Below are 13,461 nucleotides of genomic sequence, written 5' to 3'. Positions count from 1 at the left end.
GTCCCTTGATGCAGCCGGACAGGAGAGCCCCCAGCCACTACGCCTTGTTTCTTACCTGATCTCATAGAGCAGGGATGGCCAACCTGTGACATGAGTGCCACAACTGGCTTCATAGTTTCATAGTTGGTAGGGTTGGAAGGGACCTGAGCAGATCATCAAGTCTGACCCCCTGCCATGGGCAGCTTCTGTGTGTGGCACAGATCCTAAAGAAAGCAGAGCAGCAGATCAGGCAGGGGAAAGGCATCGGAGTGGTAGTCAGCGAAGGTGCAAGTTTTAATTTGTGGCATGCTTTCCAAAAAGGTTGGTCCCCACTGACACTTTCAGGGGAACTGTGGGTTTGAAACCCACCAGGATGAGAAGGGCATTAAACCTGGGTTTCCCATATCCTGGGCAGGTGCTCCAATAAATGAGCTATTAAGAGGGCATACCAATATTGACTGAAAGTGCCCGTAGCTGCTGAACTTTGTGTTTTATTTCTGTCATAGGGATTTCCCACTTGTGAATCCCAAACCTTGGGCGTGAAATTTAAAACAAGATGCGCAACTCAGCCATTCAGACAAGATGGTGGCACCTGTGGGCATATGCACTTGCAGAATTTTAGGCATCTAAATAAGTTTCTACCAGAAAACTTAGACATCTGTGGACTGTCAGGCACAGAAGCAGTTGGGAGAAGTTCTTTTGGATTTCTCCCTTAGTCTTAGACAGCTAAATTCTGCTTACATTGTACACAAATGCTTTTTTTGGATCCAGCCCTAAGTGACTTGTTAACGGTTACATAAAAGACTTACAGCTGTAAGCAGAAGCAGAATTAAGAAACTTTGGTGCCCAATCTTGTGCTCCACTGGACTAATACAATTGTAATATGATATTGTAACACAATCTCTGGAGGTACGCATTGAAGAATGTTGCTTCTGTAGCTCAAATTTTATATGTATAATATAGGCTGTATGTATTTGCACTGTGTAAATTTGTAATGTTATCATTTTGTAAGGTAATGTCCCTGTAGCATTTAACTATGTTAGAATATTGTTTTAGTGTTCATATTAATAGTGACCACAGAACTCAAAGTTGCATTCAAATTCACATGGACTTGCTATTTTAGGTGGAGAAAAGAATTATAACATTCAACAACTGTGCAAGTTGAGCAACATTTTTTGGCATAAAAAAAATCCTTTGAGTACAGTCTGTTTGTTGTAGCTAGCTACTTAATTACTCGTGTTTTACGTATCTTTCTAATGAGCAGTCACTCAAATTATTAAAAGCAGACTATAATCAAAGAATTTTCAACTTGTAATTATTAAAATGTGGTTGCACTCTAAAAAGTTGTTATAAAAATAGCTTAGGGATGTCCCACATTTCCCTAAATTATTCCAAATAGAATTAGTCCAATTCATGAGTAAAAATATGTGGGTTTTATTCCTGACTGTTAACACTGCACACTTATCCCAGAACCAGACAGTAAAATTTGATTCCCTTTAGCTGGTGTTTTGCCAACAGTAGAGTTAGGTGAAAGCAGGAAGCAATTTGTGACAAAGATAGTTCTTTTTTTTTTTTTTTTTTCCTTTTCATTAATTTTTTTCAAACCTACTCTCTAGGAAAGGCCTACAAGGAATAAATTAATTGAAGTCCTTTGAAATCACTGGGAATACTCCCACAGGCTATAATGGCCTTTTTATCAGGCCCTCTTTAAAAAGCGTGAGGGTGCCTATGACAGGTACTAAGCTACTCAGTACAGGCAGCCTGTGCTAGGTAGCATGTCTGGAGCATTTCTACACCTTGGCGATCCCTGGGTGCTGCAGTGTGAATTGGGGCAGCCTGCGAGGGTGCTGTATTCTGCTCTGGCAGTCTGCAGTTCAGGTAGGCAGCTTGATACCCTTCTTCGCCCTTGTGCCTGTTTCATCACCACTGCAGAGGTGGATCAGCTGGGTGGTTCTCAGGCCTGGCTTTTTAGTTGCTGGTCAACAGTATGACCTTCTACAGATTTTAACTAAATAAAAAGTGCTCAGGATGACAAATATCAGCTTTGTGCATTTTGAAATAGTATGTTCAGAGATTGAAGTTATTTACAACTTTGATTTTCCTAAATCTCCTGCTTTGTTTGTCTGACAGCCCCTGATAGTAGTGCAGGCTTACATGATAACTTATCACTAAGGAAAATGGGCAAAGATGATTGTCACACAGTGGGCACCTTTAGATCTCCTTATTTGCCTGGTGTTGCACTGTCACACAACAGTATTCAGGGTCCACAAGCACCTTTACACAAGGAGGCCCCTTCCATCCATGCCATGCCTTGTTAAATTCAGTGGTGTTCCCCAAGGGCTCAAACATCTACCCAAATAGAACCCGTTGCAGGATCTGGGCCTAAGATACAGCTGGATAATACAAGGGGCTAAATAGAAACTTTTCAAGGGAACCCCTCACAATGTTTTTCAAGTCCTCTTTCAATTAACATGTTCTTGAATTACCTACTGGAAGCTCTATTCAGGAGAGAGTGTGCTTAAGTGTTTTCCTGAGTTGGGATGGATTTGATCACATGAATTGGAGCCAAGGAGTGGAGATTTTCTTGCATCTTTATTAGCTTCCAAAAAGGATGTCCATTAAAATAATATCAAATAGTACAATATAAAGTAGCAAATAAATAACACCAATAAATGGACAGAATGAATAGAAGGTGAATAAAATCATAAGAAATAGTTATGTGACCTGGTTGTCCAAATGTAAAACTGTTTTCTTGGCAACTTAATTTGAAATGAACTGCCTTTCATTTCCTTCTGCAGTCAGTGAAATTAGCTACCTCCTGGCTTTCAGGTGAAAAATCTGCAGATGGGGCAAAAGTTTGAAATCACGTCAAACAAAATCCACAGAGACTGTATTACCAGATGTCCTAATGTCAAAGTGAATAGCTATTGCGTATAGAGGGCATGTGAGCACATGAAGGGGAAAAGCCAAGATTTCCAGGCACTGTCAGCAATGCAAGGGACCAAGCTAACAGGTCTTTGTCTCAGTGCGTGTGTTGTACTTATAATGATTTAAAAGATGGCATGTTGGCACTCTGAGGTGCAAATATATCCCTTTATTCTGTAGTAACGTATGGCATGTAAAAACAAATAATGTAAATCTGAAACACCGGTTTCCTCAAAGTCTTTCTAGGATGAGAAGTAACAGTTCTAGGGAAATCTTTCCACAATGCTATGGCACTTCATTGTGAAATCACTTTCTTGGAGGCAGTGTTAGATGGTAACAGAATATATTAATCCATGCTTTCCTTTGAATTAGAATGCATATTAGTCCAGAAATGTTATCGTGTCCTTCCTGATAGAGTAATTCTAAATCAGCATACAAAATCTGGCCATGTTTGTTTCTTGCACCCAGGTCTCTTCTGGGCCACTATTCAAAATGAAGGAATAAAACTAAGGGCAACTGTTTATTAAATGGACTTCTTCTCTGTTTATCTTCAGAAAGATTTGCTCTGAATCCTTTTTTCCAGAGCTGAATTTTTCTTATTCTTTATATAGAAGTATGTGCCACTCAATTGATGCCCTTCTTTGCTTAGGAAAGTCTATGTTCATCTGAAAAGGAGACTTTTTTTTTTAGTTACAGATGGTGGTAAACCTGTGAATATGTCATTAATATAGAGCTAAATATTGTCACTGAGGCCCAACTGAATGAAGAAATTTCGTAGCCCTATGGGGAGCTCTGGAAGTCACAGTACTTCCAGTAGGAATGACAGGTGCAAAAAACTTACTAGGGACCTGATCAGTTTATGAAAGGAATTATATGATATAGTTGTCAGTGATGATATGGAAGAGGGCCCAGTGACCATGATCCACTCCCTGCACTGTGTTGAACTCAGGCACCCTGTAAGCCAGCAACCAACTCCTTGGCCCCTGATCCAGAGAACAGTCTCCAGCTGCAGAATACTAGACCCATTTCTTCAGAACTCTGTATCTACTTCTCCAGACTGAAACAGGAGCTTAGCACATCAGCAATGCCTTTCCCCTCTGAACAGGAGGTCTCCTGCAGGGATTTATATACTCCATAGAACAGGGGTGGGGAAACAACAGCCCATGGGCTGGATCCAGCCTGCCAATTGATTTTATCTGGCCCACAGCTGCCCCCACAGTGCTCCGCATGGGGCTTGAGCCCCACTTGCTTCCATTGGAGACAGCCCATACTGTGCTCCCTCCCAAGTCCACCAGCCCCAGCCAGCGCGCACAGCTTCCTGACGGGGCTGCTCCCAGTGTGGCTGCAACTGCCTGGATACTACTCAGCTCCCTCCACCTCCACAGATCCATCTCCTTCCCCTGCTGCACCACTCCAAGTGGGGGGGAAGCTACTTACAGCCGGGTGGCTGCTGCCACAGCATGCAGGGCTTGAGCTCCAGCTTCTGGTTGCCTTCTTCTCAGCCTGTCTGCTCAGCACGAATAGCCTCTGGGCAGGGAAGTGAGTGGATGGTGGCCAGGAGCTGGAGCTAGAGCTGGGGTCCTATGTGCTGGGGCAAGAGCCACCCAGCTGCATCTTCCTTCCTGCCTGGCTGGGCATCTGCTGCCCAGCGTGTCCCCATGGCCACTGCCTCTGCTTCCCATTGCTGCCTGCTGCCTGGAACGGCACAGCAGGGGCAGGAGAAGGAGGAGCCGCTGGAGCTTGGGGCAACTGAGCACTACCCTGGTTGGAGCGCAGTTCTGGCTTCCCTGGATGAGAGCAGGTGGGGCTCAGCCCCATGCAGAATGCTGCAACCATGGGCCAGATGGGGGATGGACCAGAGCTGCACCTGCACTATCCGGGTGAGCTCTGCTGCACACATCCCCTGCCCCCTACCTTCCTCCTTCCACCCCCAGCCAGCTTCTGGGACCCAGTGCACAAGCAGCCCACCACATGCACGCACACACACCCCCTGCACCCACCCTCCACACAAGTTACAAATGGTGTAAATTTGACTATAATTTGAAATGTTTTGCTATCACTCCTATATACACTTCTCAAGAAAACATAAATCTGGACAAAAATTAGTATTTAACTAAAATTAATACACGTTATAGTAAACGTTTGGATTTTAGTATACAATTTGGTTTTTTTACCCTTAATTTGTTAAAATTATATCTTCTGAAAGATTTTAAGTGTGCCACTCTCAACAGCTTACCAAAACTCATCAAATGGCCCTCCAGTCAAAATAATAGCCCACCCCTGCCATAAAGGATTGCATTCTGCAGGCTTTCTACCTCAGTCAGACATAAATTGTACTTTTTCTCCTGGCCCAGGGACTCATGAAGGAGAATTGCTGCTACCTACAGCCCTCAATATTGACTAAGTTACTTGCAGGCTTTTTGGCTAAGTACAGACAGTCAAAAAGCATGAGGCTGAATCAATTCAGTCTTTGTAGGTTAGTCTAAGTTGCAGATTAAACTGAGAAACAACTGGACACACATTTACCTTTGATTCAGGAAATGCAGCCACATGCATGCAGTGGCTCAAGCCAGAACCTGGGGGGGGTGTTAGAGCATGGCTCTCTGGCATGTAACAAGCATGGGCTGTGTGTTTGCTTCCTCTTCCTGCTGCCCCCGAGGTCACTAGGATTTGCAGTCCAGAATCAGAGAAGCAGGATTCTGCAGAGTTGCTCATCACTTCCTCTTCCTTTTTCCAGGTGCCTCTGGGATTTGTAGTCCACAGTTGCAGCCAGCAGTAACTTTCAGTAAGTTTAGCAGGGCAAAACAGCTCTGTACTTGGGGGAAGAGGGGATTTAACCCCTCTCCCTGGCCCCAGACCTCAGTCAGGTTTTGCCGGGGGGGGGAGCAGTCCCTGCCTCCTTCCCCCCACTCCCTCCAACCCTTCTCTGCTAGAGCAGACAGCACAGCCCAGCTCAGCCCAGGGCTGGAAAGCATGCTGGGGACTCTGATTTTACTTGAACCAGGAAGGGGTCTTGGACAGAAGTTTCACAAACTGGTTTGACCCAAATCAGTTAAATCTGAGACTACACTTGACCAGGTTTACCATAAATCAGTTTCAGCCATTTTTAAACTGGTTTATGTGTACTGAACTTTATTCTGCTACAGGTTTAAACCAGTTTCTGATGACTTAAACTGGTTTGTGTGTAACTTCTGTCCCTAGCCTTCTAGTGCTCTTTCACTTGTCAGCTCCTCCCTGGTTTCTCAGAATTTGTTGGGAGGCAGCTGATTAATTCCAAGTAGGATGGATCTAACTCTCCAAGAGTCATCCTTGTGATAGTCTAAGGTCATGACTGCTTCTCACTCAGAATGGGCAACTGGGGAGACTTCTTATGTCTTCCTATCCTCTGAACCTGTGCAAGGGCCAGTTACAGTTTGGTACTACAGTAAAAGCTTTGTTATCTGGCACCCATGGGGAATTGGGGGCTCCAGATAACAAAATATTCCAGTTAATTGAGAGGCCCGAACAGGCGTCTTTGCCTGTTTGGGCCGCCACTTCTCCCACCATGTCTGAGGCGTTGCCACCCCTCCTGCGGCATTGCCACCCCTCCCATGGACACTGCGGGCCCTGAGGGACAGGGAGGTGGGTCCCATGCAGCCTGCTATGCCTTAGACCATGGGGGCTCAGCAGCACAGGCTGCTTTGCCCCAGGCCGTGGGGGCTTGGAGAAACCAGAAGTGCCACGGTGCGTACTTCCGGTTTCACTTTACATTACAAGCTGGCATGCCAGTTAATAGAACTTGCTGGCTTGTAAGGTGCCACTTAACAGAACTTTTACTGTACCACTGATTATCTTTATTAAATCTAGTGGTAGCACCCTCCTTACAGCTTCATTCTATTTTATAGCATTCTGTTTTTTCAAGGTAATTACTAAAAAGTTAAGTATCAAGTCACCCATCTAGAGGATTTAAATAATTGCATTTAGACTTGGAAAGATCCTCTTATGACATCTGTTTCATCCGCCTGGCAGTGCAGGATATATGCCATTTAACAGCCTAACTTATTCAGGTTTATTGAGTAAATGCTGCATTTGGCTTCTTAGTTTTAACTCTATAGAATTTACTAGAGTTACACTAGGGATCAATTTGACCATTTGTTTGTTACAGAATATTGAGAATAACATTTCTTGGCTTTAAACTGGCTGACATCAGTGTTTTCAAGCTCTCCCACAGCAATGAATATTTTAAACATCTCAAATCAATACTTAAGTCTAAGACAAATATAATCTCATCAAACAAACATTGATTTCCAGAGGGCTAGAGTTCATAGTGACGTTATGGGCCAAGTAGATGGGACACAGGCTCATGATTCAAGAAATCTATATTTTCCTCCCTGCATCTGCCATGGTTCATTTAGCTGTTCCGTGCCTCGGTTTCAGTCTCAATAGAATGGAAGTAATTTTATTTTCCCTCCTTTGTAAAACACTTTCTTATGTACAGATTGATTATTGTCAACAGTGGCTTCAAATGTGTTCTTAACCAGTTATAACTGAAAAATGCTAATCAATCAAAGTCATCATAAAAATCCTTATCCTCCAAAAACATAAGCATGCGTTTAATTTTACACATGTAATTAGTCTGATTGACTTCAATAACACTACTCACATTACTTACAGTTAAGCATATATTTGTGTTTACAAGATCAGAACTAGAATGTGCCACCTATTGTCTTCTGTTTTTAAAAAAAGCCTTTATTGAAATATAAATAAATAATAGTAAACTTCATACTGAAAATTAGAGGAATTCATGTTTGTACATTGTAATTATATTATATGCTGTGGAATGGTACTTAAACTAGCATACAAAATTAATTATCAAGGTGATTTATGGTAAATAGTAAATCAGTTAATCTTTTGTTGACCAAAAAACATTAAATATTTTTGCCAGCCATAATTTTGATAAACTCCCAAAAGATTAGTGTTAAATCCTCTTAATAAGGTATCTTAGTAGAACCCCCTGTCAATTACTGATTGTGTAGGATATCGATTTGACATGTTTCTGTGTACCCATTCCAGAATAGTTAGGTTTTAAGCTCATTATCCTTTCTGTGAACATTTTGATGATAGAAAATATTCTTTTTTTTTTCATTACAAGTTTTTTTCACTGTAATGTTTTCACAAGCGGCAGGATTTTCCAGAACTCAGGATGATACCCAAACATATTCTGGTTCAAAAAATGTTGGCCTTTCTTATCTGAAATATTTTTGATGAAAATGTTCTAACCATTTCTAAATATTGAACAGTTTTAGAACAAAGGGATCTGAGCTGACAATTGCTTTGGGACTATTAGATTCACTGAAATCTAATCTGGATTCTGAAGACAGTATCTGCCCACATAGCACTTTACAATCTGATAATGGGCAGATTTAGATGCAGAATGGAGTTTCTCCCAAGACTTATTGTTTCAGTAATGTTTTATTTTTCTTCTTCATGCAGTTGATGGGTTAGACAAGGCTTCAATTGCAAATTCTGATGGACCAGCGCCTGGATCCCAGACTCCTCCTTTCAAGAGAAAGGGCAAACTCTCTACCATTGGTAAAATCTTTAAACCTTGGAAATGGCGGAAGAAGAAGACCAGTGACAAATTCAGAGAAACATCAGCAGGTATGCCTTGGTTCTTTTATTAAATATGGAAAAAAAATTTAATATATTTTAAAGGTAAATGAGGCCATTAGACAGCACTGCTTAAAAGGGTCCTGAAGCATATTAGATGGTTAAGAATCACTGGGCGCATCTACATGAGATACTAAATACGCAGTAGCTTAATTCTACTGCGCATTAGCATGTCATGGCAAAAGCCGTGCTAGTGCAATTAGTCTACTGTGCATTAGTCTACTGCACAGTAGAATTAGTGTACTGCGTATTAGTCTACTGCACATTAATGTCACTAAAAAAATAGGTGCTGGCACTACTGTGCAATAGCTCCAGTTACTGTGCATTTAGTACCTGTTATTATAGGTACTAAACTAAATGTGCAGTAACTACAGCACATTAATGCATGTGTAGATGCACCCATTGTCATTCATTTTAGGCCCACTGTTTGATATAACTTAAACTGCTCCATTCCCTGGGAAACAATTACTTCAAATTCCATTCGGAATCCTTGAGAAGCAAGGCTTTTTTGTGATATCTTTTATTGAACCAACTGTACACTTGGGAGAGCTGTTAAACAAGCTTTCAGGTACCCTTAGGTCACCTGAGGAAGGGTACCTGAGCTGACCCGAGGAGGGCATCTGATGTCTGACATCCAGCAGATCTTCCAACTATACAATTGATCTAGTAAAAGATATCACAAAAAAGGTGTGCCTTCCAACATTTCCTGGACCATCATTGCTACAACAATACTCCAACCCTACTATCCTGAATCCTGTCAGTAACAACTTTGAAAGAAATTGCTGTTTATATAGGATCAATACTGTGTATTATTCTTTTGACATAAAAAGACTTGTTTATTGAGAAATGCTGTTCCACATTCTGCCTTCTTCCAGAGAAATCTGACAGATGGGGCAGAGTGGCACCTTAGAGACCAATAGATTCAGAGAAGCATGAGCTTTCATAGGCAACAACCCACGTCATCAGCAACAACCCACTTCATCAGATGCTACTACTCTGATAGGCAAAAACCTACTTTGCCAGAGAAATCTGTGATGGGGAGTCAATGATAGTAAATGATCATGTTGCTTTGGATTTTGAAGCATACCTTCTTTTCAAGGACAGGGCAAACCACTGGGTGCACTGAAGTCCATTCAAAACAACATGAATCAAAACCTAACTCAGCCTTGTGAATAGTTGTTTCCTTCCTGTAGGCCACTTAGTCCTCTTACGTCCCCATTGGCAGGGCTTCCTTTAGTCTTGTTATCATTGACTGCAGCATCTGCATTGTAAATTTCTTGCTTCTTCCCCTAACCCAAGATTAGCAAAGAGCTATGGTTATGAAGCCAAGGTATGTTACTTCTAGTGCTACCTTTATACTTACTAGGCCTGTATGAGTAGGCAGCTATTCGATCCGGCTTCAGATCCAGCTGCTTCGGATGCCAGGGATCCAATCCGGAGCTCTGGACCGGGTTCCTGCTTCGATCCGGCTGAAGCAACTCCAAAGCTTTGGAGCCACCTCGGAGATCCAGCCATAGGGTATAATGGGGAATCAATGAAATATCTATAACTTTGTTGTTTTTTGTCTGGTTTGGATGAAACTGGCAGGGGAGTTAGCCTCTGCTGATAGCATGAAGCCTGCCAAGTTTCAAGAAGATTGGTGCAGGGCTTTGGGGGGAACTGCACCCCAAATTCTTGAAAGCAAAACTAATGTCACATCTATGTGTTACACCATAGGGGCTGAAAACTGCAGGGGTGGTGGCCCCTGGTGAGGCCACAAAGCCTGCCAAGTTTCAAGAAGATTGGTGCAGGGATTTGGGGGGAACTGCATCTCAAGGTGCGGACAGGCAAAACTCATGACATGGGTGACCCTCAATGTGTTAAGGCCCAACAGGGTGAAGGCTGCAGGGATGGTGGCCCCTCTGTGGTCACGAAGCCTGCCAGCTGTTGAGGAGATAGGTGCAGGGGTTTGGGGGAAACTGCACCTCAAGCTGCAGACAAGCAAAACTCATGACATGGGTGACCCTCAATGTGTTAAGGCCCAACAGGGTGAAGGCTGCAGGGATGGTGGCCCCTCTGTGGTCACGAAGCCTGCCAGCTGTTGAGGAGATAGGTGCAGGGGGTGTTCTGGGGCCCTGCACCTGTAGCTGCTAACAGGCAAAACTCATGACGTGGGTGCTTGTGCAGCTGACTGCCTGTCTTGGGGCAGTTGATTGTCTGTATTGATTCTTTCCTCTCCTTAGTGCGGGGGTGGGGGTGGGGGTTGTAGGTGTTAATTGTTGCTAATTAACTGGCTACATTAGCTAGCAACTATGTATTGAGCTGGTCCCTGAGTGAATCATAATGATTGATCGGTAATTGGTAACACAGCAGTTTAGCAGCCAGGCCTGCAATAGTTCCCTCCAAGACGGACACAGTTGCACAAGCACCCATGTCATGAGTTTTGCCTGTCAGCAGCCAGAGGTGCAGGGCCCCAGAACCCCCTTGCACCTATCTCCTCGACAGCTGGCAGGCTTCATGGCCTCAGCAGGGCCTAGCAGGCCTGCAGCTTTCACCCTGCTGCGCCTTAACATACACACTGTCACCCATGTCATGAGTTTTGCTTGTCTGCAGCTTGAGGTGCAGTTTCCCCCAAACTCCTGCACCTATCTCCTCGACAGCTGGCAGTTGGTTGTTGCCTATGAAAGCTTGTGCCTCTGAACCAGGTTAGGGAAGGTTGGCTGGCTGGCTGCCTTAAAACATATATAAATAAATAACGATCACATTTCGGTAGCTTTGCTTAACCATCTTTTAGAATACTACAGTAGGGATGTAATTCTGTATTATATATCATCATGCAAAAACCTGGAAAGCATGTCAATTTCTGTTAAACTCTATAATGCTTTTGCATGTTCTTCTACTTCTTGTAAACAACTACTGTAATTTTAAATATGCTGCTTACTGATCTCAGCTGCAGAGAGAAAACAGGGCATGTAAAAGTGATTGTCAGACTTATGTTTTTAGGGGCAGAGAGGAGAAGACTTAAAAAAGTTAAGCTAACACCTTTCTGCAAAGGCTGTCACTGGGACTTCTGTTTTGGCAGTGTGATTGTTATTGATATCTCAGAGTGAAGCAGAGAGGAAAAACAGAGCCATTCTCCTGGAACACACTTTTAAATTCAAGCAAACTGTTTTCTTCATTTCATCCATGGTTGCACAGCACAGTTCTTTAGGTCTGAGAGAGGAAAGCAGTATTACAGATGTGGTTTGTTTTTTTTTCCTTGCTAGCATTTCAGTCTTTGTTTAACTTTTTCTTCTTCAGGTTACACTGGACAGCCATATTCATTATGAGGAACTCATACACAGGTTAAAACATTTTGCATTGAAAAGGTGGGAAGGAATAATATAGTTGATAAAGGAATATAGGCCAGCAGCATAAAGAATGAATAGTAGGAAGAGAGAGATGTAGGCTAGAGAGTTTAACTGAGTGGGTGATTCTTTTCATATACCTAATTCTGTAGGACATTTTATGCTGCAGAATGACTTGCGGATGTTAATCATGCACACAAGGTAACACAAGTGCAAAGATCACTTGTGTGGGGCATAGGGAGTGACAGAAATAGGTTTGATTCAGAAGGCTTTAAGAGTCTAATACTGTACCACTACGAATACAAGTCCCTTCCCCTACTCCATTGACAAGGTTGGCAACTAAACTTGTCCAGTAACCAATCTTTATTAGCATAGAACAGCTGGATAGAACTGATTCTGCAAAATCCTGAACACCTCCCCTGCTCAGCTCTGAAATCAGCCTTAAGATGGGTGCAAAGCACTTTTCCAGGCTGGTTCCAAAGTTGTTATTTGTTAACTTTTATTTCATGATCTTGACTTGGAACTGGGCAGAGCCCCCTGTTAGAAGACCTTACAATATGAAACTCAGGCTATCAGGTGGCTTTTAAGCTATGCTTGTGTTGAATATTTATTAAGAATAATGTTAAAAGCAGCTAATAAAACATAAAAATCTGCTAAAGCTCTAGTTTATATAATGCATAATATGCCAATGGTCCTATAATTCACAATGTGTTAATAGAGAAAATTCAATGCATATTCCAAAGAATGAAGTTAAGGTTTAGTTCACTAGGCCCAAGAACTTATAGTATTTATTTTAAAATGTAGTATACTGGTTGAGAGGGGGTTTTTTCCCCTAAAAGTACATTTATTCTCTCTTAATTAATGGCCAGGACAAATTTCCATTCTGTTACACTGCAGTTCCATTTACCTCCATGGGATTAAACCAGTATGATGTAATGGTGAATTGGGTCCCAAATTTTTAGAGACACATTTTTCATGTGTACATGCAGAAATACATACACAAATCAGAGTGTTTGGTTAAAGCCCCAACTCCTGGAGTCAGTTATTACCTGAGAATATTGTATTTTACTTGAAAAACCGTGTGGGTTGCAGAAAAGCTTGAGAACGTGAGTTTCTCTTGTTAAGTTAAATGCACAAAAGTGTGTGTGAACTTTGGAAAATCTGATCTGTAGTATTTAACTTTAAGAAAGCATGTAGTAGTTGCATGAATAGCAAACATTTGTTAAGTAGATTGAGTTATTATATATTTCAATAACTCCATATCAATAAGGTAGCAAATAAATATTGGGTAAAGGCCTGCCTCCCTATCCTTAGGCAAGCAGAATTCTCATTGGGTTCTGTTGGAGCTCTGCCTGGTGAAGGGTGGCAAATCTTAGCACAGCAAATGATGAACATCTTTAAATGTATACTTTATGTCTGTGCATCACAGCAAAGCCTTTTAGATGTGCCGCTATCTGGAAACAGGTATGTACAACATGTGACATTCATAGTTTCATTGTTGGTAGGGTCGGAGGGGACCTGAGCAGATCATCAAGTCCGACCCCCTGCCATGTCAGGAAAAAGGACTGGGGTCAAACAGCCC

At 42.4% G+C, this 13,461-nt stretch overlaps 1 protein-coding gene across 3 annotated transcripts in view; it reads left to right on the top strand.

The window, feature by feature from the left end:
* PHACTR2 (phosphatase and actin regulator 2) overlaps window positions 1-13,461 on the top strand; it is a 240,140-nt gene that overhangs the window by 162,342 nt on the left and 64,337 nt on the right. For all 3 annotated transcript variants that reach the window (XM_025204870.1, XM_006024244.3, XM_006024243.3), the window contains exon 2: window positions 8,377-8,544. In XM_025204870.1, coding sequence (XP_025060655.1) covers window positions 8,377-8,544 — 168 coding nt within the window. The remainder of the gene's footprint in view (window positions 1-8,376; window positions 8,545-13,461) is intronic.

This window comes from Alligator sinensis, unplaced genomic scaffold, assembly GCF_000455745.1.
Source record: "Alligator sinensis unplaced genomic scaffold, ASM45574v1 scaffold153_1, whole genome shotgun sequence".
NCBI lineage: Eukaryota > Metazoa > Chordata > Crocodylia > Alligatoridae > Alligator > Alligator sinensis.
Note: the sequence above shows the minus strand (reverse complement) of the source record. Positions and strands in the feature narration are given on the sequence as shown.